We start from the raw sequence: 26,136 nt of genomic DNA, 5'->3' as shown, positions 1-26,136 counted from the left end.
TTACCGAACCAGTTCCAGAAGCGTTTGAATTCCCTGCTTCTGATTGGCCAGAAAAACTTTTTTCTGGCCAATCAGCGAAGAGAAGCTGCCGGGTGACTCTCGTATTTTCTTACAAGACGTAGTTTTCCTCATCGATCGCCATAGTTGCGTAGCGCGTTCAACTGGGAAAGTTTCTCGACGAAAGTTTCAGAACAAAATGTTAACAACCCGCAAAATTGCAACCTTTAGCACGGCTACAAGAAACAAACACGCTCCGATGAATTTTTAGTGCGGATCTTTCCAGGGTATTGTAAATTTTTATTGCTAATACGATACGCGATGCATGACTTCCACTTTTAATTTCCACACCTTAATTTGCTCACATTGTCTAGTATACAACGCCAAGCTTATATTTTAGATGTTCATGATCGTTGCATGACTTCTGAAACTTTCTACAGCGTGAAAATTTGCGTTGCACGGGCCACGCAACTACGTCGATTGATTGTGGAAAATGCCGGCTAACTGCAGTGCCTTTGTGCTTTCGCTCCAAACTCCTTTCGAAACTTTTAAGCTTATTTAAAAGCTTACAGCAGTTGACCGTACGAATTCTGCCGAAGTTGATAGTAGTGGTAACTTTAGATTCGAGGGAGACCTCCAGCAAGCGCTTGAAGAATTAGAAGGCTTGTCTTTGTTTCCTGTGGTACAGTTGTACAGTTCAAAGCGAAGCGAAGATTTGTTATGGAGAAGATTGTGGAAAGAAGGGATGTTGTTGGGAAATTGATAGAAGAGTCTAACGTTCCAAATGTTGCCTATAAGCTAGGGGGTTTAAAAATCGTTAGATGCTAAAGCTTATGAATTCCCTAGTGTTTTCTTTGTTGTATGGAAGCCTGGAATCATTAACTGGGGGACAAGAAATTCAGGGCAATGTTCTTTAAGGAGTTTTACCAGAAGAATCCCGTTGTAGGTACATACAGCTGTTCATTGGTAAGTATGCTGATTTGTTTACTAGGAAGGTTGCTACACTGAATTCATTGTGGGGAGTTCTGAAGGGGTAAAATGGGATGTTGTTGCTCTGGAAAAATGGGATTTAAGTCACTGGCAGGGGGATTCTATCATTGAGAATGGGAAGAAAATGTAAAAAATGGGAATTGAGGGTTAAACAGTTTCAATGGGATTGATATCCCCCTTTCAGGACCCTCATTATACTTAACGGTAGATCTGGCTTTTATTCAAGGATGCTCAGTAATCTTATGTCTAAAAGCTGACAGACACTTGACAAGAATTATCATGTTTTTTTTGTCACCATTTACTGACAATTGAAAGGAGATGAAGTAAGCCTCGCGACTGCTTAATTAAGATAATAGTGCAATTGAACATTTACATATTATAAATGGAAAAACACCCCATAATACAGAACTACAGATGGCATTACATTAATTTTATTTTAAAGCTGTTGAGATTTTTTTTTTTTACTTTTTTATTGGAGTTCATATGTCTACTTATAATACTGCTTGAGTTATGTATATACTAGGGAGCTGTAATATTTTATTTTATTTTGATTTGTTGATTCTTTCTGTCCTAAAGGGTTTGTTTTAGTAGGTGGCCAACAAGTATACTTGAGTATATTATTTGAAAACTGTCTAGAAAAATGGGGTGTGCATTATATTCGGGTGCACACAAGTAAATATGGTATGCCTACATATAACATACAAAAACTGTTTTCCAACACTCTCTGGAAAAAAGGGAACTGTGCTGAAATTGTCTCTTACTGTTTTCGATAATTCTTAAAGTCTTTCTTCTTTTAGATTTCATTAAGTGTACAACTTGTAGAAGAGAAAAAACTCCTTCCTTTTTTGATGACAGTAATGAAAACAGCAGAATCATTCCAAGCCACTTATGTAAATATCTATATAGACCTCCCACCCTTCCACGATTTCTCAACTCTGTACCTACACGTGTCACACACTGCGCGTTTATCGCCCTCCAAAACTTTCACACCAACCACTTTCAAACATTTTGGCAAACTCACCTTTACCTTTTTTTCTTCACTTATCCGTAAAAATAAACCCACACAACCTGCAAAAATCGACCTCTCTTAACAAGTCAGGATTCAGTACATAACCGGACCGAGATTTCGAACTAAACACAACGGCTGTGACAATATTGGTTAGCATTGGTTAACATTGAGATATTGTAAGTCGTGACGTATTAGCCTCGCTTTCATGGATTAAAGATTTGTTGTTGAACCGCCATCTTGAAGTTGCTCAATTCGCTTCGTCTTCTTGTCCGGCTTAATACACCGGTAATAATTGTTACATGGTGGCAGCGGTAAACAATGCCTACTGATTCTGACAGTCAAGCTTCTGGACCGCAAGCTTCAGCTCCTGCTTTTCGTCGGCCACAAGTTTCTCCTCCGCAACCTCTAGAGATCGAAGGCGATCGGGCCGACAACTGGAAAATCTGGAAACAACGATGGGAAAATTACTGTATCATCACGGGCTTAAACAACCAGCCAGAAGACTACAAGTGCGCCATTTTACTGCATAGCATTGGAATAGAAGCCATGCGAATTTTCAACGGCATGAAATTCTCCGAAGGCGAGGACCGTAACAAGATGGCAGATATTCTAGTCAAGTACGATCAGCATTTTCTCGGTCAAACTCAGGAATTCTTTGAACGTTTTCAGTTCAACCGTAGAGATCAAGCTTCTGGTGAGTCAATTGATGAGTATCTTTCAGTTCTGCGAAACATGGCTAAAACTTGTGGTTTCTGTGACTGCATGCGAGATTTGTTGATTATGGACCGCCTGCTCTTAGGCATCTCGGATGACAAAACACGCGAAGAGCTACTCTCTACTCATGATTTGACTCTGAATAAAGCTATTGACATCTGTCGAGGAATGGAAGCTACTTCTCTTCACATGAAGGCCCTGAAGAATGAAGAAATTAATAAGATCAAGGATATATCGAAGAAGACAAAGAAGTCAGGCCTAGATAAACACCAGCATAAAACCAAGAAACCTCCCCAAAGTGATGATCAGAAACCTGCAAAGAAGAAGTGTCTATACTGTCTTCAAATTCATGTGATGAAAAAAGAATTGTGCCCTGCCTGGGGAAAAACCTGTGCAGCCTGTGGTGAAAGAAATCACTTCAAAGCCTCAAAGAAGTGTAAACACCAAGGTGTCAACTCTCTTGCTGATGGTTACTCCTCTGATTCATCTGAAAGCAGCACTGGAACAATTAGCACTGTAACAGCTTTTGAAGATCAAGTTGTCAATTCAGTAAACCCTGGCAACCAGCTTATTTTCTGCGAAATGGAAATCAACAAAAGGCCTGTCAGAATGCAAATTGACTGTGGGGCTACAGTTTGTATTCTTCCAAAGCACTACCTGGGGGATCAGCACGCTATTCGTCCTGAGAGGGTTCATCTTCAGATGTGGAACAAAACGTCTTTACCTGCCCTTGGCAAGTGTGAGGTCAAAGTCAAGAACCCCAACACTAAGAAGAAGTACAAGGTGGACTTTGTCATTGTTGACAACCACCTCACACCTCTCCTCAGCTGTATTGCTGCACAGAAGATGAATCTCATGAGTGTCCATTATGACAAGTTTAAAGCAGTTAATGTTGTCACCCATGGTAGCCAATACTTCAAACAGTTTCCTGATGCCTTTAAAGACACCCCTGGTACCCTACCTGGGAAGAAAGTTCACTTAACAACCATTGAAGGTTCCACTCCTGTCGTCCGTTGTGCCCGCACTCTGCCTGAGTCTAGAAAACAAGTTGTCAGAGATGAACTTCAGCGTTTAGTGGATGCAGGAATCATTGTGCCTGTGGATGAACCTACTGACTGGGTCAGTCAAATGTCTGTTGCTGAAAAGAAAGCTGGAATTCGTATCTGCATTGACCCAAGACCTCTTAATGAAGCACTGAAACGTGAACACTACAAGCTTCCCACTCTAGAAGATGTTCTTCCAGACCTTACCAAGGCGAAGGTATTCTCTGTTTGTGATCTCAAGTCTGGGTACCTTCACTGTGAGCTCGATCATGCATCAAGTTTGTTGACCACGTTTGCCACGCCTTTCGGACGCTATCGGTGGCTTCGTCTCCCATTTGGTTTGAAAGTCAGCAGTGAAATCTTCCAAAAACGACTACATCATGCTCTTGAAGGCCTTGAGGGAGTCCGCTGTATCGCTGACGATGTGATTATTTGGGGTCGAACAGATGAAGAACACGATGTACGTGTCTGTACCTTCCTCAAGTGCTGTGTCGATAAGGGTATCACCTTGAGCAAAGAGAAGTGTCGTTTTGGTCTCAACGAGATCCCGTTCATGGGCCACGTGTTGACCAGTGATGGCCTCAAGCCAGACCCCTCCAAAGTTGAAGCAGTCCAAAACATGGCACCTCCTCAAGACAAAGCAGCAGTGGAAAGACTAAGAGGAACTGTGAATTACCTGTCTAAATTTGTTCCAAACCTGTCTGATGTGATGCGTCCAATCTATGACCTAGCCCGCCCCACCTCTGAGTGGACGTGGGATGCTGTGCACGAGAAAGCTTTTACAGAGATGAAGCGCTTGCTGACACAAGCACCTGTACTAGCCTACTTTGATCCAAGTAAAAGCCTAACGATCCAATGTGATGCTAGTGGACAGGGGCTGGGAGCCGCCCTCCTTCAAGACGGCCAGCCACTAGCATACGCCAGCCGGGCTTTGAGTGAAGCAGAAGCCAGATATGCCACCATAGAGAAGGAGATGCTCGCGATTGTGTTTTCCCTAGAAAAATGGCACCAGTACACGTTTGGTCGTCCTGTGACTGTGTATTCAGATCATAAACCACTTGCAAGCATCGTGAAGAAGCCCCTGGACAGAGCTCCTAAGCGCTTACAGGGAATGTTAATGCGCGCCCTGGCATATGACATCGAAGTTAGATACCTAAATGGTAAAGAAATGTACCTAGCCGACACGCTCAGCAGAGCTCACCTGCCGAGAACCTCTGATTGTGGACAAGAAGAGTTCGAGACCATAAATGCCCTCTCCTATCTGATCATGCCTGAAGAGAAGATTCATGAGATCCGCCAGCACACCAGTGACGATACCTCTCTTCAACAGCTGAAATGCGTAATACAAGAAGGTTGGCCAGCAGACGAGAAATCACTACCACCCCTCGTTACCCCCTACTTCAGTGTCAGGGATGAACTTGCAGTTACAGACGGCTTGATATTCCGCGGCGAGCGACTTGTGATACCTAAAGGAATGCGAGCAGCAGTCAAGAAAGACATCCATAGCGGACACCAAGGAATTGAAGCCTGCCTGCGCCGCGCAAGGGAACATGTCTATTGGCCAGGAATGAACAAGGAATTAAAAGCGTGGATTCGCACCTGTGAGACATGCAGAGAGAATGAACTGACACCTTGCAAAGAGACGCTTATGTCTCATGAAGTCCCTGAAGGAGCATGGGAGAAAATTGGAGCAGACCTCTTCACTTATCATGACAAAGAGTACCTCGTCACCGTCTGCTACAAGTCTAACTTCTGGGAGTTGGATCCACTCACCAACACCAAGTCATCAACTGTGATCAAAAAGTTGAAGTCACACCTGGCGCGGTATGGTATCCCCAGGCAACTGGTCACAGATAATGGTCCCCAGTTTACATCCAGCGAATTCAAGTCTTTTACAAAGAAATGGGGCATTGAACACACTACCACATCACCGTACCACAGCAAAGCAAACGGAAAGGTTGAATCGGCTGTGAAAACTGCGAAAAGAATGTTACGCAAGACATCAAAGTCAGGAGAAGACCAGTACCTGGCTCTACTCAATATCCGGAACACACCAACTCAAGGTGTTGCTAGTAGCCCAGCACAGCGTCTTCTGGGAAGAAGGACAAGAAGTCTGCTACCATCCACAAGATCACTCCTGGAACCCAGAAACCCACCAAATCTCTATGAGATGGAACAACTCCAGTTAAACCAAAAGAGGCAGCAGTGTTATTACAACCGGTTAGCCCATGATCTTCCAGCCCTGAATGTTGGCGACACTGTCAGAATGAAGCCATTTGTGCTCGGCAAACATGATTGGGACAAGGGTAAAGTGACAAAGCGATTAGATGAGAGGTCCTACGAAATCCAGTCACACGGGTCCACCTATAGACGCAATAGGCAGCACCTGGTCAAGAGCCCTCCTGTACCAGTACCAGATACACTTCCTGTACCAGATCCACTACCTGGACCCCAACAGAGTCCAGATACCGGATTGCTAAACACACAAGCTGCGAACAGCCAGAAGGGCCACCTGGAAGCAAAGTCCACCAAGCAATCATCACCTGTGCGTACTCGCTCAGGACGTGTCATCAAAGAGCCCGTTAGATTCCAAGACTATGTTAAGACTTAATCGTTATCATTTTATTTTTCTTCCGTAACATCGATTTCCAGGAACTGAGACTTTAGAACAGTAGTTCAGAAAATAACACACTGCACTTTCAGTATATTCTTTGTTTAATAAGCTTAGTTTTGCAGTATCATTGTTAAGTTTTGCCATTATCAAAAAAAAAACATAGGCACGTTAAACGTGCATGAGCTATTTTGAATGCTTCAGTGTAACTTTAATGCTTCGGTGTAACCTTACCAAGAGTGATGAATCTACCTCTTTCATCCTAAATGTAGATTGGGTTTTTGTGCGAAATTGCGTATTGCGGTACATAAATGAAAACGCGAAACGCTCAGCTGGGTCGATCCTCAAGCTATATATTCACTTTCCTCTGTCTTTCCCTGTTACATCTGGTGCAAGTTAAACAAATCGTTAAAGTGAAATAAATTTCTACTCACCAAACGTTGATTAGAAGGAAAACTCTAAGGTTTCCTCGGAGTTTCTTAAGCCAAAATGTGACTCATCGAATACTGAATAGTTACGAAATACCAGGATTTTTATCATTGTGGTAGATGGTTGCATCATCATAATTCACGAGGTTTTCACGTGCGATTCTACTCAGTGAAACAGTCTTTAACTCCGACAACTTATTTCTTCATGTTTTAAAAGCTATTGCTTCTCAAAAGACAAGAGCCTTTTTTAAGGCATTGGTTACAAAACGAAACAGGTCTTCATACGTCCAAGTTACTATTTTTATTGTGAAAAGCCAATCTGCATGAGATGTACAGTCACACAGCTTGCACGTGAAAGTGTTGGACTTTGCCCCCTTTCGTCGTTCGTACGTGAGGGAATTAGTAAACAGAATTATAAAAATAACTCACGCACACAATTTGCACGTGAAGATGTTGGTCTTTCGCCCTTTTACAATTCGTACGTTAAAAAAAGGCAAATTCTTTACTACAAAATTTTGTCAAACGATTTTAAGAAATCACCTCGGCTTCATTATAACATCTGCAATTAAATTATGTTTCACGCAACGTCAAGCTTGATAACCTAACATTTATTAACATTTGTGAGACAGTCTTTAACTCCAACAACTTATTTCGTCATGTTTTAAAGGCCATTGCTTCTTAAAAGACAAAAGCCTTTTTTAAGGCATTGGTTACTAAACGAAACAGGTCTTCATACGTCCAAGTTACTATTATTATTGTGAAAAGCCAATCTGCAAGAGATGTACAGTCACACAGCTGGCACGTGAAAGTGTTGGACTTTGCCCCCTTTCGTCGTTCGTACGTGAGGGAATTCGAGTTATCACACAGTAATCTGGTAAACAGAATTATAAAAATAACTCATGCACACAATTTGCATGTGAAGATGTTGGTCCTTGGCCCTTTCACAATTCGTACGTAAAAAAGAGGCAAATTGTTTTACTACAAAATTTTCTCAAACGAATTAAGAAATCACCTCGGCTTTATTACAACATCTGCAATTAAATTATGTTTCATGCAACGTCAAGGTTGATAGCCTAACATTTATTAACTTCCAAGAAAATTATCAAACTGCCGAAATATATTTCTACTTATATCATGTTACTCCACTCAAAATAACAGTATCTAATTATTGTGCCAACTAGTTTCTTCCAATTTTATTCCCTAACGCTACTGTTTCTACTTAAGTTACGCATCCTTACTAAATAGAACGAAAAAGGTCGGTTGAACTTTGTAAGCGAGAGAATAATATTTTTAAAGGTTGTTTACAGGATTAACAATACTCGATACAGCTTTCAAAAAAATAAGCTGCCTTTTAAACTTCTAAAACCACATTTTACAGGGCGCATACTTTCGAATTAAAATCTATATCTAAATATCAATTATTGCTTCATTGGAAGAGCTTTGAAAATATATGATCTTTTATACTCTACCCAGTTGTAGCAGGTGAAACAGAACTCATACTGACGTGCGTTGTACCGATAGCCGAATTAGGTCAGAAATGCCTTGAAGCAGCATCCACACTTAAATATGAACCCTTAAACAGCTCCATCACTGTTCACAGCGTTTGAATCATGAAGATATTTTATGTAATGCTTCCAAACACCTGTACCCGTAATAAAAAACGAAAAAATTGTGAAGGATCAAGATGGCGGTCTCAAAGTGCCCTTGTTCGACCTTTGCCAATGCCATGTTTAGATAGATGCCAAGATCTCATTGGTCGCTAAGCATCAACTCATAGTACCTTCAACCTTATTGGCTCTTGCAACAAACATCCCAACATACAAAGCCACAAAGATACAAAGCCACAAAGATACATACGCTCACACCACTGACATATGAGCTATTTTTTCAAAATAGCTCAAAAAGGGGAGGATGTGACAATATTGGTTAGCATTGGTTAACATTGAGATATTGTAAGTCGTGACGTATTAGCCTCGCTTTCATGGATTAAAGATTTGTTGTTGAACCGCCATCTTGAAGTTGCTCAATTCGCTTCGTCTTCTTGTCCGGCTTAATACACCGGTAATAATTGTTACAGTGTACAACTTGTAGAAGAGAAAAAACTCCTTCCTTTTTTGATGACAGTAATGAAAACAGCAGAATCATTCCAAGCCACTTATGTAAATATCTATATAGACCTCCCACCCTTCCACGATTTCTCAACTCTGTACCTACACGTGTCACACACTGCGCGTTTATCGCCCTCCAAAACTTTCACACCAACCACTTTCAAACATTTTGGCAAACTCACCTTTACCTTTTTTTCTTCACTTATCCGTAAAAATAAACCCACACAACCTGCAAAAATCGACCTCTCTTAACAAGTCAGGATTCAGTACATAACCGGACCGAGATTTCGAACTAAACACAACGGCTGTATTTAAAATACGTACGGTAAGGGATCGAGTTTGGTTCGAAAGCAAAAAGGTACGTGCACTGCAGGAATCCAGCAATTCCCACGATCAATCGACGTAGTTGCGTGGCCCTTGCAACGCAAATTTTCACGCTGTAGAAAGTTTCAGAAGTCGTGCAACGAACATGGACATCTAAAATGTAAGCTTGGTGTTGTATACTAGACAATGTGAGCAAATTAAGGTGTGGAAATTAAAAGTGGAAGTCATGCATCGCGTATCGTACCAGCAATAAAAATTTATAATACCTTGGAAAGATCCGCACTAAAAATTCATCGGAGCGTGTTTGTTTCTTGTAGCCGTGCTAAAGGTTGCAATTTTGCGGGTTGTTAACATTTTGTTCTGAAACTTTCGTCGAGAAACTTTCCCAGTTGAACGCGCTACGCAACTATGGCGATCGATGAGGAAAACTACGTCTTGTAAGAAAACACGAGAGTCACCCGGCAGCTTCTCTTCGCTGATTGGCCAGAAAAAATTTTTTCTGGCCAATCAGAAGCAGGGAATTCAAACGCTTCTGGAACTGGTTCGGTAAGAGTAAGTGCCCAGGGGCTCGTCTCGATCTTACAGTAAACTTTCACCACGAATATTTTATCGACCCGACAAACTGCCCCTGGGTCTCCGAGGATGATAAGAGTGTAGACTATGGCAAATTTTGGTCGATTTGTTAAACAAATAAGAGAAAAAAAGGAAATAAATAAATAAATGGCTTTGATAGAAGTGTACGGTTGTCCTCTTTAACAGTCTGTGCCATTTTAAAAGTCTTGTAGGGGAATGTTTTGGATTGTTACTGAAAGTGTTCATTACGCTGTATAGTTGAGAATAAAAATATCCACAAACCAGAATCGATATCTTTTTTGTCACATTGTAAAAAGTTAATCGGGCTCATTGTATTGAAAATTTTTCTCAGCTCGAAAGTCTATTTCAACGGAACGGTGACCCACGACGAGGCATCGCAGAGATATGCCGACAAGGTCAATGTGTTTTGGATGATTCCGCCATATGTCAAGTTTTCCAGGCTGGATCAAGACCCGGCAAATATGAAGTGCCACGACACACCACAAGGACCAAAGTGTAGCGTGAGTATATTTCATAAAATTATTATTATTATCATTATCATTATCATTAATTATTAATCATTATTATTATTATTGTTATTATTATTATTATTATTATTATTATCATCATCATTATCATTTTGTTTAGAAGCTATGAGAGTGTATTCACATGACGTCACGGCGGCCATGTTGGTGTACCAAGACAACCCTGTGGGAATTAAACTCTGTTCTTATGTAAAAACGTTCTTTTGTTCGTATAAATCAGCATAGATGCTGGCCACGTGAGTGAATGCGCTCTATAAGCAGTCCTCAAGAATGAAGAAAAAAATCCGTAGAAATGGCTGAGTTCGATCCACTTTCAGAAACGAATAACTATAAAAACAATTAACACTTGAAATTATTAATAGGCACAAAAATCTTTTGACCAATTTTTGGTTTAAAGGCAAAGGCAGGAAACAAGTCGCGAATGAATAAAAGACCTTATAACTGAATAAAACTCACCAATAACGACCCAATAATGATAATGAAAATAATGGAGAAGAATATGTCAGAAATATGCGCAACTGAGCTCAAATAATGGCTTTCAAAATCTACGTCATATTAATTTTTTAGTTAAGAAAATGACTGATTTAACTTTAAGTTTCTGCCAACAAAATCCGGTCGTATTAAATAACGAGGTGTTAAGTATAAATTGGGGTATCATCGTAAATATTTTTATTATACTGCAGCTCTACTTAGATAACATATTTTATGATACATTAACTTTCAATGTTTTTGTACTTTTTGAGGGTGCATACAGTGTAAAAAAAATGTTTAGAAATGTTTATTCAAGTAACAAAGGAAAAGCTCTTTTTTATTTGGTTTCAGTTGAACGAAAAGCTACATTTTCTGGACAGGATGTCATTCTCTGTGGAGGGATGCCTGGACCCTAATGGTATAATGCCGCAAGGAGAAACTTACGCCGTGTCTCCAATACAACTGTCCTACAGCCCATACAGCATGTCAGCGGTGTACGCTGCTCCACTAGTACCAGTCTCGGTCAAATTTAATTCCGCTCAGCAAGGTAAGAGAAGGCCAGTGTGAATAAAAGCCCTCTTACAAGTACCCTGGGTGCCAACAGCCGAAGACGTTCCTCGTAGCAAGCGGGAAAAAACCTCTGGTACCCATGAAATCTTACAAGAGGCAAGGCTCAAAAAAACGGCCGGTCAACGGACAATGTCTGGCCAAGAGGACTACTTGTCGGGACAAACTATGTTTTCACTTGTTAGGCTACAGTACGTTGAAGTTATTATGACCCATCAGAAAAGAGACGTGACGAAGCTAAAATTTCTTTGACAGCTCAACACGACCAGCAAAAGTCCCAAACTTATTTTGAGCCCTGCAAGGCGGCGGCCTTTATTGCAACTTGTCCCGCAATATTGTTGCGACTAGTGCAGCAATGTGTCATTTTGAGGTTAATTCGGGTGAGACTTGACCGGTGTTGTTTTAAATTGCATTTTGGGATATATTTAACAATTATTTAACCCGAATTGGCTCTGAGTCAAGAGCCCATGAGGCTTAGAGACCATAAGGGCGAGAGGAATAATAGTTTTAGTAAAATCCAACTAGTTGGTCAAAAATATCGAGAATAAAAAAATTTTAGCTAGTTAAAGCTAGACTTTAATCCTTTTTTGCCGTCTTCGTTGCGTAAGCTCCCCAATAAAGGAAGGAATAAGGTCCCCAACACTATCTCATGGTGCAGTTCGACTTAACGCCGCAACCTTAAAATGGCTCATGGTCACTTCCTGAAGTGATGCTAGCGTTGCATAAGGAGAATAACAGTATAATAAGAATGATAATAGTAATCATCATCATCATCATCATCATCATCATCATATTTAACAATTATTTCGCCTAGTTCTTACTCTTGAAACGAGTGAAACGTCTGCCATTTTTGTTTCCACGACCAAAACAACTCAACCTTGTACCCACGTCCTCTCGGTTAACGGTTTATTAACCTGCAAAAACGCTGTATTTTTGACGTCATTTCCTCGGTAAACACAAAATTCTTCCAAATTTGGTCATCAGTAACTGGTTATGGTGAATTATGCGTGTGCGTTTAGCCAATCAGAATCGGGAAAATATTTTGAATGAATTATAATTAATCTTCATTATGTATCCGTAACAATAACTATAAAACTGATAGCAAAGAGCTTTAGATTCCAGGACGAGGACAGCTACGAGTAAGAAATTTCTAAATACTGAGTATTGCTCACGAATGAACCAACGTCATTTTGGCGGGAAGACGTGATAGCCGTCGTTATTCTACTACGAGTAGTAGCGAGAAATTCGAAGTGGCGGGAACAAGTTATCAAATGTAAGACGTTTTATCGTTTTGCTTTCGGGGGAGGGCTTAACCTCTTTCAGTATAAATAACCGTACCGACTTTCTTCGTGAGAAAAAAGTAAAATGAAGCTTTCCGGGGTGTCTGTTTTTCAGAACACGTACTCGTTCTCTTTCTTAAATTTAAAGCTCTCTAATAACAATAATAATCAGCAGCAGCATCATCGTCAGGCATCATCATGATCAGGGATGATGATGATGATATTGATGAAGATGATTGTATTTTATTCTCCAGGTGGCGGTGCACCTAACGAGGGGTCATCAGATCTGCAAGGTAAGTTAAAACTTTGCTTTATTTAATCCACACACTCCATGTAATCTGCTGACCTTTTTTCTGTACACACTTCTTTTCATGTCATAATATTTTCCGGCCCGACTGAATGTTCTTATTTTTCTATTAAATGTCGGGCTGAAAACGAGCCTCCATGATCACTTGTCACCACGGCGATCATTTCCTATCTTCTCATGACTTTAATATTTACGTACGTAAGCACTTAAGTTAAGTGACTAGTTTTAAGTCACTTTAAGAGGCTTCAGGGGTTTAAACTAATGCTTTGCATTTATCTTGAAGAGGTGTATAGTAAAGGATTTCTACTGGACGCCACCAACAACGTTGTGTACATCTGTCAGAAATCAAGCAAGAGGTGAGCATTCTAAAGAAGCCACTATTGCAAATTATTCAATGTAATGATTCACACGCATGCTGTGGTTGGTCGTTATCTATGCATGCAGCCTACGTCACAGTTCGATGTGCCTGCGTAATGTTCTAATAGAGCGATTGCCCTGCAGGTGAAAGGTCAGTTAATTAAAACAAAGATGCAGACGTTTTAAGTATTTAAGGAATGTAAAAGTAATCCCATACAAAACAGGGCTCATTTTGCTCAACAAATGCTACTAAGAAAAGACCCAGGTTTGAATTGGAATGCTGGAGTTAAACACACCTAACTGCAATTACGATGAAAGCAATACTGCTTTCCTTTTATATTTACGCTTTACTAATTGAACCTCATTGCCTCGATTGCACTTGCAAAATTCGAAAGAAATTTTACCTTGAAACGAGGCATCGAGGGACCATTATCATGAAGACAAAAGAAGAACAAAAATTGCCGCTATTTTTTTTATAAATAAAAGTGTATAGGCCTTAGAATATTGTTTAAAAAACCTACCTAAAGCTATTCAGTTTACTGTAAACCATTCAATATTCCATAACAATTCTTTATTGGTAATCAATTTCGATGAATGCTTAAATGAGTAGGACACTTTCCCTTGCAATGAATGAACTTACAGCGGAGCACCATACGTAAGAAAATTTGGTTATCTATCCATCCGAGAAATTTTGGTTATCACGTGACCATACGCCCGTCTGTCGGCACCACAGGGAAACCAATCTGAAATGTCAAACTTTCTAGCTGGTATGGGAGCCTGTAACCTGTGTTTAACTTGAGAATAGATATCCATATTATGGAAAGCTGTAAAAATAGGGTATACGCTGACCAGAGTAACATGACCGTATCGCGGACTCAGGTGCCAACTAATCGATGTCGCGAATTTTTTGAAGTTTTTGGCTGAACAGTTGTTCGCTTTTGATTAATCGCAGGCTCAAGTTTATGTTTTTCAGTCATATCGTTCGCCTCTAAAGTTAAGTATAGATTTGAAGATTTCTTCGAAATGGTTTAAAATCCATTGTCTGAAGTAAATTTAGAATGCATAAACAGGAGCTTCGCTTTTAGCTCTGGTTAAATTTTTTTTTTTTTTTTTTTTTTCACAGAGTGAAGTCCAGTTGCTTCTCGACATCTGACCGAGGAAGCTCATGGACTGGTAATTCTTAACGAAGTTCTTAGAAGTGGTTTCATCGTAACTCGAATTACTATACGAAGGAAGATTATCGCAGTTATAAACGCAACTTTTGCAGATTCAGGCTTATAACTGCGATGATCTACTTTCATATAATTCTTCCCTGCAGTTCACATACATGATTTTCATATATTCATAACTTCGTAACTCGAATTGGCCGCTAATTAAATAAAAGAAATCACAATTGCTGCTAATCCCTAATTACTAAATTAAAAATTACTGAAATCATCATACATTGTACACACTATCTGTCTTCTCATTGGCTAAGAGCCTACAGCTAATTTTGGAAATCAGCGAAACCTACAGATTAGTTAGTTATCTGTTAGCAGATAAGTGACTAATCTGTAGGTTGTGCGCGTAATGCATCATTTCAAATAACCATTCAATCTCGACCCTAGTGCTTACGCTTCTGACTCCGCGCGTATGCGACGGCGTGTTTGTCGTTAGTTTTTCAAAAAAGTTTATGTTTAATAAAACAATTATTAGATTTGGATTTTGTGATATCCTCAATAATGAAGGTTCCCGAAAGTGTTATCAGCCTCGGCCTTTGGCTCGGCTGATAACACTTACCTCGACCTTGGTTATTCCGGATATCACAAAAACCTCATCCAATAATTGTTTATAATCGGATCCGCAAAGGTTGCGAAAACAGGTTTCCTAATAATTTATTTTGGCTCCATTTCTCCGGAAACGTAACTCAGATTATCTCAAAATGGTCAAAACATATCTCAGTTTCTGACTGGCAAAAATCCCAGGCTAATTAAATGGGAAGACTTTTGCCATATGCGATAAAATGACGTCAATAATGCAGGCTACCTCCAGAAAAAAAAAACGGAAATCAAGGATCCATTGGGGACAAGGCTTTGTTAGCCCAACTGTTTTGGTAGAACTGGAGCAAATGGCGGGAAATTTCACCCCCCCCCCCCCCCCCCCCCCCCCCAGTGCGAAGAAGAAATAGCCGAATCACTGCCTAAATTATAGTAGGAACGTTAAAAATACAACTTGCCGCATGACAATAAATTAATCATGGATTCGGCTTTCATGTGATCTTAAGTATTATGCAGATTGAGAAAGTTGCTATAACGCCCTCCCTCGATCTGAGTAATTAATTCTTCAAATCATACTCACCCTCATTCAATAATTGCTAAATTAAACAAAACAAATTATATAAAATAAATTCTGAATGAACTATAAATATTTATTCCCACAGCCATGGACCAGCAAGTTTGCTACATTATCGGTCAGGATGGATCCCACCTGTATGGCATAGCGTGCAATAACCGCGCCTATATGTGCCAGAAATATCCCAAGGGAGCATGGTATGGGATAGAGAAAGAAGTATGGGAAACCGCAAAAACAAACTTTGGCAATATCAGCTCTGACCTAGTAACAATCGAGGATAGCTACAGTCACAGCGGTGATCCACAATCTGATAGGATCAAAGGCTCTCCAATCCAATGGGGAGGTAAATATTGCAAGGAGTCAATGGGTCCTTCCCAGTAATTATGGTGAAAGTGAAAGAGACGACCTCGCCTCTACCACCCCACACAATGTTGAATACACCATTTTCACATAGACCTTTATACACTTTGTATTACAAATCGAAGAAATTGGTTATGGAAAATATTAGGGGGGGGCTGTGTGTGTGTGTGTGTGTGTGTGTGTGTGTGTGGGGAGGGGGGGAACAAGGTGTATGTGAAAATGGTGGAGGCCTGGAGATAAGTCCGTTTGGGGTCACAACATTGTCGGGGAAAAGGGGGGGGGGGATGAGGGGATGAACCCAAAGCTGATCCAAAAATTGTTATTAGGAGCTGATTCCTATGTAACAATTACTTGGAAAGGTTTTTCTACCGTGTTCCAAGTTCTTTCAACCTCCATTTTGGCTGTCGCTAGTGCGCAAGGCGCGCCTTGCACATTCTCGAACACCCGAAATTTATCCTGTCTTAATTCCCTTTCTACCGCCTGCCACAGGCTTACCTCAGCTGCTCGCAATTAGTTGTTAGAGATCTCTATCATTTCCTGTGCTATAACGAACCTTCTGTAGGTGGAAAGGCATGAAAACCACTAAACAGGGAAAGTCAGTCTCCAAAGAAAAAAGAAATTAAACTTTTTCAATGGTAGTAGCCCGAGTAAAAGTATCGGGGAAGAGTTAATTCCACTTTTCTAGACTTAGGACCAAGTTCAGAAAAAATGCTTAGTTTTAATGGTAAACGGCCGATCATTTAGATGTTTTCAGTAGTGTTAAACAAAACTAGTTTTACTTATTTAACTACAAAAGTTTTCTTTGGTTTTGTTTTAGCAAATGCAGAAGGCGTGCACGTGAAAACTGCAAACACCTGGAAGTTAATAGCAAAGTGGAAGTGCTGCGACAATTGAACTGAGAAAACCCTTTTCTACTTAACAATAAAAATAGTTACTACCAGAACCAAGTTTTCTACGAGTCAATATGACAACTTTACTAGCTCTTGAAGAATTAGTGATAGCATGTGGTTTCCCCCAAGACACCTCATCAGGCCCTGTAGATATTCGATTTTAAGGAGAGGAATCTTGTTAAATAGTCTTGGTTAGCCCATTTATTATTTCTTTACGAGTTCGTGGTACAGTTCGAAATTTTCTTGCATGCACCTTCAAGCTAGACGATCAAATATCACAGCTTCATTGTACTCAATCTGGAAGCCATGACTGGGCAGAGTTCTTCAACTAGTGACTATAGTTTGACTGTTGACTGGCAGTTTTAAGAAGTTGTGAGTCGTAGACCAGATACTTTGTGTGAGGTTTGGTCACCACTAAGCAAGAGAACAACAGAATAAGGCTAGTTAAGGTTGTTAGGTCCGGTGGATCGTCATCTGAATTGTAGATTGTTGTTGTAAATAGTTTTAAACTTCTAATGACGTTTTAAATAAAAAGGGGCATTGTCTTGTTAACCAGCAGGTTTTTTTGCATTTGTTCTTTTATTTTTCTCTGATGTAAAAGAAAGATTCTTGGCCAGGGGCGCTTACCACAAGCCAGAAATGGCTGACCAGACCAGTTCAGTAGTAAAGAAAATCCCACTGTTAAACAGAAGTGTATAACCCGATCAGGCAGCCCATTCCTAAGCAGTACCTCTAGCGGTAAAGGGTGTTAATTAAGAGAAACACTCGAAACAAATCCTATTTCGTTTGTTAAAAGATCAGCCTTGCTGGCCTGAGTTCTATCTTTTGGTAAGCGCCCTAGTTTGGATCTCTCTCATCCGCAAAGCCTAGAAGGCTAACTCGTCCTCAGTCGTCTCTCTCTCTCTCTCTCTCTCCCTCTCTCTCTCTCTCTCTCCGTCTCTCTCTCTCTGTCTCTCCTTAGTGGCGCGAGGGGTGTGATGGGAAGGAGGAAAGCGAGGAAGAGAGACCAGTCCCAGTAGTCTTCCTCCCTTTTCCCTTCCCATCACCCCTTGCTCCCGCTGCGAACGTTACGCTAAGACGACTGGGGACGAGTCAGGCCAAGAAGGGGCTTTTATGAGTCGCAGACCTTATGAGAACTTTTCAGGCCAGATAGTTTGAGGTTTGGAGAACCGTAAAAAAGAGAGCAGAGATAGACTTGAGCCGACATGTACTCGTTTAACAGAACATAAGCATTATTGTTAGTTCTGCTGGATTGGGAGTTGTAGATTGGTGTTGTAAATAGTTATGCGACTTATGAGTCACAGACCAAATACTTTTTTTGAGATTTTGGTTTGGAGCTCTCTCATCGGCAAACCCTCAAAAGGGGTTTTCGTGTAGGGAAATTCCATAGGTAAAAGAAGCAAATGAGGTTCGGGGACTAGACAACAATTAGTGCTGAAATTCGTCACGTGAAGTAGATTGATTCTGCAACATACACAGCATTCATTAAGGTCTTATTTACAGAAGCGTACATCGTAATATAGTAGACAGAATGAAACGTTCTCTACTTACAAAGTAGAGTCGCACCCCTTCTTACTCTACTTAGCAACAGTCTTTCCTGCTAATTTTTTGTCTTTGGTTTCATCCTCTATTGAATGTTAAAAGAACAGCTAGTAGATCCAGCTGTATTTTTGTACGACTTTCAAAATTTTATTATTGTGGGTTCAATTCGTTAGCTTTGCCTGGAAGATCAGGGAAACCCCTATTTATGCACTTCCAAATGCATGGTGTAGCCAGTGACTTTGTTTTAACAAAAAGCACCTATCACTTGGCGGGTATTTCCTTTTTTCACAAGGCCTTTACTTTTGAAATAAACAGACAGTGATATCATATCTTTCTTTACTAGGCATTCGTTTTGGGCATCACTGTGTCTTCAATATTGATAGAAGGCTTACTCGCGGCCTTCACGGAAAACGGAGGGTTAATTCTATCTAAAGCCAAACGAAAGGATAATCCAAAATAAACATTCGTTTTCTATATGTTTGGAATCTCGTATTGCTACCCGCGCTGAATTTGATTATTCATAATTATACTTTTTAAAGGCTCAACAACTACCCACCAAATTCCACGACTACTCTCTACGTCTATTGGAGAACAATTTTCTGCAATAATCTTTTGTCTGTTGACGTTTCCATGGGAGACACTTTCTTAAGGGAAAGTAACCAAAACTAAAGCTAGGTTATATAAATTTACTTTTTATTCTTTATTTGCAAACGTTAGACTTGTTTTTCAAGCTAAGGAACGAGAACACTATGTATATAATAATCTGGAATACAACAAATCCTGCGAGTTCTTTACATTCTCGACACTTTCTTAACAACGTCCCTTGTATATTATCCTATTTTCCTTGTCACTATATTTGTACATTAATAGAAACTAGTCTTATTTTTCTCTTGGAGCGCACAACGGAAGTGTATTGGAACGTGAAAATCAGGCCTAGGTTTACACGCTGGACTGTGTTAGGGAGTGTTCATTTGGTATTCACTGGGCACTAATGTGAACACACCCTCTAATTTCAAGTAACCACGCCACAGTTCCCTTTCTTTTAGTTTTCTGTTAGTTTCGTTATTATTATCATTACTATTATCATTGTCACCATCATCATCATCATCATCATTATTATTATTATTATCATTGTTATTGTTTTTATTGCTGTTATTAATAATTGACAAGCAAGGGTAGGATCCACGCACATTTGTTAAATGGTAAGGCAAACCTGGCTGTACATTATGGGGTTAACAGTACACATAACTTAGTTTTACTACTTTAAACATATCTTTACTTAGTTTTTATAGTACCGGTAGGTAAACAACTTCGACTGGTCACGCGAAGAAAAGTTCACTTACGTGACTAAAAGTCATAACGCGATACAAAGACATACATCCGATGCACAAAGCGTGACGCCAATGTGCCGTTATCGACGACATCACCTCGAAACTCTAGGTAGAAAATCCTTGGGCCCTTGATCCTGTTTCTGTTCCGAATGTAAGCGAAAACTCCATTATTTTCATCACGTGTAATTATTTCAAAATTTTTCTCTTTATTGCCACGATGAAAGTAATATTTGACTTCAGGACGTTTCTTGTAGCCTGCAAAAATAACAGTTAAAAAAAGTTATTCATTTCAAACGATTTCGCTCCGTGAAATCAAAATGGTTTTCAATGGCATAACGTACAGAATCAATGCCGAAAGCTGCTATTTCAGTGGCGTGTTCCGATCATATCGTTCACCAAATGAGGGACCCACTCATCCAGACCCTAAGATTCTTGGTTTGCAACAACGTGACATGGTGGTCAATACAATAGAAATAATTTCAAATAATTTACAGGAAAATGGAGTTTAATTCACAGAGGAGAAAAAATATTTTTGTTCTTGACCAGCAACATGACTGCTATGACTTCACGTGCAAACCAGCAATAAGAGGAAGGCCCGGGTCTCGCTCGAAGCCAAACCTCGCACTAAGCTCGATGTCACGTGACTAGCTAACTCATATGATCTCTTCCTTCTTGAAAACGCTATGGAAGAATCTCGGTCAAACTTCGACTCACAGATAAGTCTCTTTTAATTAGACAATGATACTGCACAGCCCTTTCTTTATCAAAATCAACATGGCTTTAAAGAGAAACACACAACGCTTTCACGTTCCCTCGAGAAATCGCTTGACTTGTCGCTGCAGATTGCTAAGACGATTTGCGATCCATAAACGTGGACACTAGTCATCATTGCTGCTCTGCCTAGAGAGCACATTACCTCCATAGAGGCCATGAAAAACCTAGTATGAATTTTATAACGACGAAAACAAACGTGCCAGCTATGGCACATTCAGTCAAGATTTGGTGGTCAAATACTGTACGTATTAACTGGAAATAAAAGGAGCAAAAAAAAATTAGGATGCACCCCGACTAATATTTCCAACCTATATTTTATACCCTGAAAAGTCTGTCAAACCTGATATGTCACGTGACGTAGAATGGTTGTGAATAATCCCTTACCGTAAGTGACAATTCGATAGCTAAAGATTCTGTACGGAGGATCATTGCTACGCATTTTGAATGTCCAGAGACTGTAGCGCTGAACTTTGTTGTGGTTGTAACAAGCAGTATCACCATCGGGGCATCTTCGGTCACACCTCCTACACAGCAAAAGAAAGAAGACGGAAGATGGTATGAATTGTCCAGTTTCAAACCGAGCAGGGCTGGGTACAAGTCCGTTTATTTTGGGATAAACAACTCGAAACATACCTAGTCAGAAAGAGAACATTGAGGTTAGGAAAAATCTCGAGTTTTGATGTCGATCGGGCCAATATTAAACAAGATACAGCTATTTAAAAACTTGAAAATTTGTAAGAGATATATGGGTTACTGGACACACCTTCTGGACGTCTTTACATTTCTTATTAAATTCTGCATTTTTGAATGGCTGTATCTCGTTCAATATAGGCCCGATAAACGTACACCAAACTTGAGAATGTTCCTAACCGAAATTGTACTCTTCTGAACTATGTGGGTCTCCTGTTCTTTATCCCATAATAAACAGACTCGACCCAAGCCCGCTCGGTTTGAAATTGGGCAAGGTAAGTATTAAACAGCGATCGGTAATTTTAGGCAAGCAATGCGTGCTTGAAGTAATAGTACTTGAGTTGACCCGTAGCATAACGAAATTTATAACAAATATAAAAAATGTCAAGGAAAATGGTACACGCCGAGTACAAGAGATTGGTATACAAAGCAGTTACCATTATTGCACTAATGATGGCATCCAGATAAAACGCGCGGAAGGTAAGAAACAGCTTTTAGTTAGTCTAGACCTGGCAATTAGAGGAATATAAAGCTGCCTAGGTGCTAAACCTGCCGTAAGTCAACAATTTTTAAAATCCTAATTAGAAATATGTGAATCGCAGTATCTCTCGAGGCTAGGGGGAAAGGGCGGTGGCGCGTAAAAAGTTATCGATGGGGTGGGGGTGAAATGAAGTTATTGTGTAATAAGTGAAGCATGTGGTTGGTTCGAACCCATCCCCCTAACCTAACCTAACCATTTGTACTTACGTGTCTGACATGTTTTCGTAATTTGTATAGCACTTCAATTTAGGAATGCATCTCTGACCCCCGTAAGTGTTAAAGCAAAACTGATCGTCATTGCACTTTGCTCCAGCCTCGCATTCATCAAAATCTGAAGAGAAGAGAGAGAAAAACTACAGTCAAAACCTTGATCAGCGGGACTTCTGCTCCACTACTACTTAACTCTCTCCCAGCTTCTAGACGAAGCATGTTCTGTTACTGAAAGCTCAACAGAATGGTCACCCGTTCAAGGTAACAGAACATCTACCTGAACAGTAGTAGCCAGTGGAATTGTAACCACTCGGGCAAATACATCGGTAGCCCCCAGGAGTATTCAGACAGCGATAGGCGCATCTCACGGAACTACATTCGTCTCTGTCTGAAAGAAAAACAGATAGATATTCATAAAAATGCAACACAACGACTTTTGGGGGGCAGGGATAGTTCCAACCCACCCACCCACCCCCCGATCTGTTGCGACATTAAAAAAAAAACAATTAATTTATTAACAAGAATAGCAAAATTACAATATTGGACGCGCCGAAAATAGCTACTAAGCTAATCCATCGGGAAAAGAAACAGGCGATTACCAAATAACAAAAAGAAAAATATTACAAATACAAGCAGAAAGAAACATTGATGCCTGCCTCGCTCTACAACCTACCAGTAAAGACAAACAAGCCAAATTCACGATAACTTTCGCTGCTTTCTTGATATTTGTTAAAACACCTGCTTCATGCATCGCTACACTTTCGTCCTTCGAAACTGTCAGTGACTAGCCAAGGAAATTCTGAGTCATGGGAGCCAATCAAAGGCACGAAAATTGCTATCCACTGATTTGGTAAATAATAGATTTATGAATTATAAGTAATATGAAGTTGTTGGGGATCTGTGAGGCCATTCAAAATGGCGTACACCTTATATTTTACAGAATTTTTTAAAGACCCAAACTAGGAAAGTAAGCATTTTTCAAGTGCGTTAAAGGACGAAAATTTTATGATTAAATATTTTGGTACAAGATCTTTTTGATAAAAAAATAACAAAGAGACAGACAGACAAAACAAGAGACGTGGGATGTGTCAATCACACAGCCTGGTGCATACCTCTGCATGTTCGTCCGTCCGAATGGAGTTCATATCCTCTTCTACAACGACAGACGAATGATCCCAATGTATTCTGGCACATTTGGTTACATCCAGATGAACCCTTGGAGCATTCATCTATGTCTGTTGTTTACAAAGAATGACAAATGAGAGTATTTCATTTGCAACGCATTCCTAACCCCCCCCCCCTCCCGGGGGGGGTACTTAGACTAGTTTTTGCTGGGTATGCGCCGCTGGCCTCCCAGAACAACTACCCCTTTCCAGTAAAATCCAACTAGTGGTCTATTATCAATGCTGCATTCCGATCGGTTGAGCTACTACTAGGCTATATGTTATAGCCCACTAGTAGCGAAAAGCGCCGGCTTTTTGGCGGCAAAAAAAGGATTAAAGTCTACCTTTAACTAGTTAATTAAAAGTTGTTTTGTCTCGATATTTTTGACTAACTCAGTGGATTTTACTATACCAGTTATTCCTCTTGCCCTCATGGCCTCTGAGTCAATAGCCCATGAGGCCGATAGTCTATTCTGTGGCCATATCAAAGACTCCATCTTAGCCACTTTAGGAAAATAAGTAATTCTCGCGATCCCAACTTAGTCACTTTCTTTTTATGCATCTACCTTATAAAGCCTTTTAACTTGGTCATCCTGAAATGACCTGACACATTTGTTAACCTTAATGTACTGTAAATCTAACTATTTTTAAATCCCTACGTACCTAAATTCTCTGACCCCATTCTAGTAACTCTTATAAAAATGCACCACATAATAGTCAATCCAGTCGTGAAAAAATGCGACCCCATCCAGCGGCACATACCCAATAGCCTACTATGCTATAAGGAAGTACCCAGTACCCCAGGGTCTGTATTCTTTTTCCCTCTAGCTGAGCCATAGCTCATCAAAGGTCGAAACTACTTTTGATGACCTTCTAATCTTTATAATCCTTTTAAGAATATTATCGTAACAACCAGCCTGAGAATATAGCCGTCCCTCATCTCCCCATCCCCGCTAGTATCTCCTAGCGAGGCAGCTGCAGATGCTTGTTACGTAAAACTCAATTGCAATGGTTGCTCAGTGTTAGGGTGGATCTGTAGCATTTCAGGAGCTGATTTCCGCATAACATCTAATTCATTACGACAACTTTGGTTTCATAGAAATCTGATGTTGTTTACTGGGCGTAATTAGATGTTAATACCTCACTTTTCCTGATCTCCATCTGAAAAGTAACCCTTGCCTACAAAAATGCTTTAAAAATGATCCAAAAACTAGTCCAAAAAATGGTCAAAGAATTGGGTCCAACAGGTCCAAGAGTCCAATCCAGTTTACACTGTGGCGTAGTTAATAGGTGAAATACACTAAGTACTTAATCGGAGTCATTGTATACAGGTCTTGTACCTCTGCAAGTTTGTCCGTTGGAATGCATTTGATAACCATTCCTACAACGACACACGAATGAACCGGCTGTATTCTCACAAATCTGATTACATCCTGATCTCCTTTCGGCGCACTCATCGATATCTGGACAAAAAAGTTATACATCTATGATTACGGAACAAAGGGTCATTTCATCGAGTGTCGGATTTTTCCTCCGCAAGAGAGTAGATCACTTAATGTACCGTCTTTGCAGTGCAGCAGAATTTAATTTCATCAATTGTGTTGTGCCGTACTTTGCTGTGGAAAGTTCCAAAATAGTTAGTGAAATAAGGTGACATTATGAGCCATTAGCATGAAAGGGATGCAGCAACACTATTTCAGTATGTATGGCTGCACTTAGCTTTATAGTGTCAGCCAACTTTGGTTAGGAGGGGGAAAGGGTTAAGCCGGGAAATAAGGAGTAGCAGAAATTGAACGAGGAAAATAGAAAATGACCAAGACAACGAAGGAAGGAAGGAAGGAAGGAAGGAAGGAAGGAAGGAAGGAAGGAAGGAAGGAAGGAAGGACGGACGGACGGACGGACGGACGGACGGACGGACGGACGGACGGATGGATGGATGGATGGATGGATGGATGGATGGATGGATGAATGGATGGATGGATGGATGGATGGATGGATGGATGGATGGATAGATGGATGGATGGAAGGTAGGTAGGTAGGCGGGTAGGTAGCTAGGTAGGTAGGTAGGCGGGGAGGCAAATAGGTAGGTAGGTAGGTAGGTAGGTAGACTTGTAGGTAGTTAGGTAGGTGTAGGCAGGTAAATAGGTAGAAAGGTAGACAGGTGGGTAGGTAGGTAGGCAGGCAGGCAAGTATGTAGGTAGACAGGTAGGTAGTTAGGTGTAGGCAGGTAAATAGGTAGAAAGGTAGACAGGTGCCTAGGTAGGTAGGCAGGCAGGCAGGTAGGTAGGTAATATAGGTAGGTAGGTATTCGAAGAAAAAGGAGTGGTGAATGTATGTACCGACGGACGGACAGATAAACGGAAGAAAGGAAGGGAAGAAGGATGGATGGGTGGATGGATGGATGGATGGATGGATGGATAGATGTCATAGATGCATGAATGGATGGCTGAGTAAATGTATTGTAGGGTGGATAAATGGATGGGTGGAGAAGAAAAAAAAAAGAACTAACAAACAAACAAGAAACAAAAATTAGAATCAGTAACCTAGACAAGTGCCGGTGAGGCGATTGAGTCGGTATCCTTGATGGCACGTGCAGTAATAACCACCAGGGTGGTTGACACAACGTTGATTGGCCTGACAACGTGAAGGAGAATCTTCGCATTCATTGATGTCTAAAATGGAAGGAAAATTGAATTAACCTTGTGACCAGATGATAAAGGCATTTTCTTTGTGCTTTGTCTGCTTTGTCATAAATTAAAGATCGAAATTCATAACATCCAAAAGACAGTTCTTAAGCGTAACATACTTGCGGACGTGGATTTGACACTTATGGACCAACGAACGACGTTCGTTTAAAGTCGAAAATAAATCTTATTCGTTCGTTGTGCTTTTAGTTCAGCCTAATGCAGATCACGTGATCTTTTCAGAAGATTAAATCCTTTTTGTTTTCATATATTTTTTCAAAAATGTTTAAACGCTCT

At 40.3% G+C, this 26,136-nt stretch overlaps 2 protein-coding genes across 6 annotated transcripts in view; one reads left to right on the top strand and one right to left on the bottom strand.

Moving 5' to 3' along the window:
- Positions 1-17,457, top strand: part of LOC140947642 (uncharacterized) — a 28,493-nt gene extending 11,036 nt beyond the window's left edge. The window contains exons 9-15 of the mRNA XM_073396799.1: positions 10,150-10,318; positions 11,165-11,360; positions 12,915-12,953; positions 13,251-13,323; positions 14,448-14,497; positions 15,744-15,998; positions 16,833-17,457. Of these exons, the coding sequence (XP_073252900.1) occupies positions 10,150-10,318; positions 11,165-11,360; positions 12,915-12,953; positions 13,251-13,323; positions 14,448-14,497; positions 15,744-15,998; positions 16,833-16,909 (859 nt within the window). The 3' untranslated portion in view covers positions 16,910-17,457. The remainder of the gene's footprint in view (positions 1-10,149; positions 10,319-11,164; positions 11,361-12,914; positions 12,954-13,250; positions 13,324-14,447; positions 14,498-15,743; positions 15,999-16,832) is intronic.
- A 1,662-nt stretch (positions 17,458-19,119) lies between these two features.
- LOC140947643 (hemicentin-1-like) overlaps positions 19,120-26,136 on the bottom strand; it is a 30,444-nt gene continuing 23,427 nt past the window's right edge. For 2 of the 5 annotated variants that reach the window (XM_073396801.1, XM_073396800.1), the window contains 7 exons: positions 25,699-25,827; positions 24,496-24,618; positions 23,105-23,227; positions 22,270-22,380; positions 21,990-22,113; positions 20,937-21,076; positions 19,120-20,033 (listed from right to left, as the gene is read on the bottom strand). In XM_073396801.1, coding sequence (XP_073252902.1) covers positions 19,795-20,033; positions 20,937-21,076; positions 21,990-22,113; positions 22,270-22,380; positions 23,105-23,227; positions 24,496-24,618; positions 25,699-25,827 — 989 coding nt within the window. In that variant the 3' untranslated portion in view covers positions 19,120-19,794. The remainder of the gene's footprint in view (positions 20,034-20,936; positions 21,077-21,989; positions 22,114-22,269; positions 22,381-23,104; positions 23,228-24,495; positions 24,619-25,698; positions 25,828-26,136) is intronic. The other 3 variants (XM_073396803.1, XM_073396804.1, XM_073396802.1) reach the window with 2 other exon arrangements.

Source organism: Porites lutea, chromosome 9, assembly GCF_958299795.1.
Source record: "Porites lutea chromosome 9, jaPorLute2.1, whole genome shotgun sequence".
Taxonomy (NCBI): domain Eukaryota; kingdom Metazoa; phylum Cnidaria; class Anthozoa; order Scleractinia; family Poritidae; genus Porites; species Porites lutea.
This window is presented reverse-complemented; position numbering and strand designations above follow the sequence as displayed.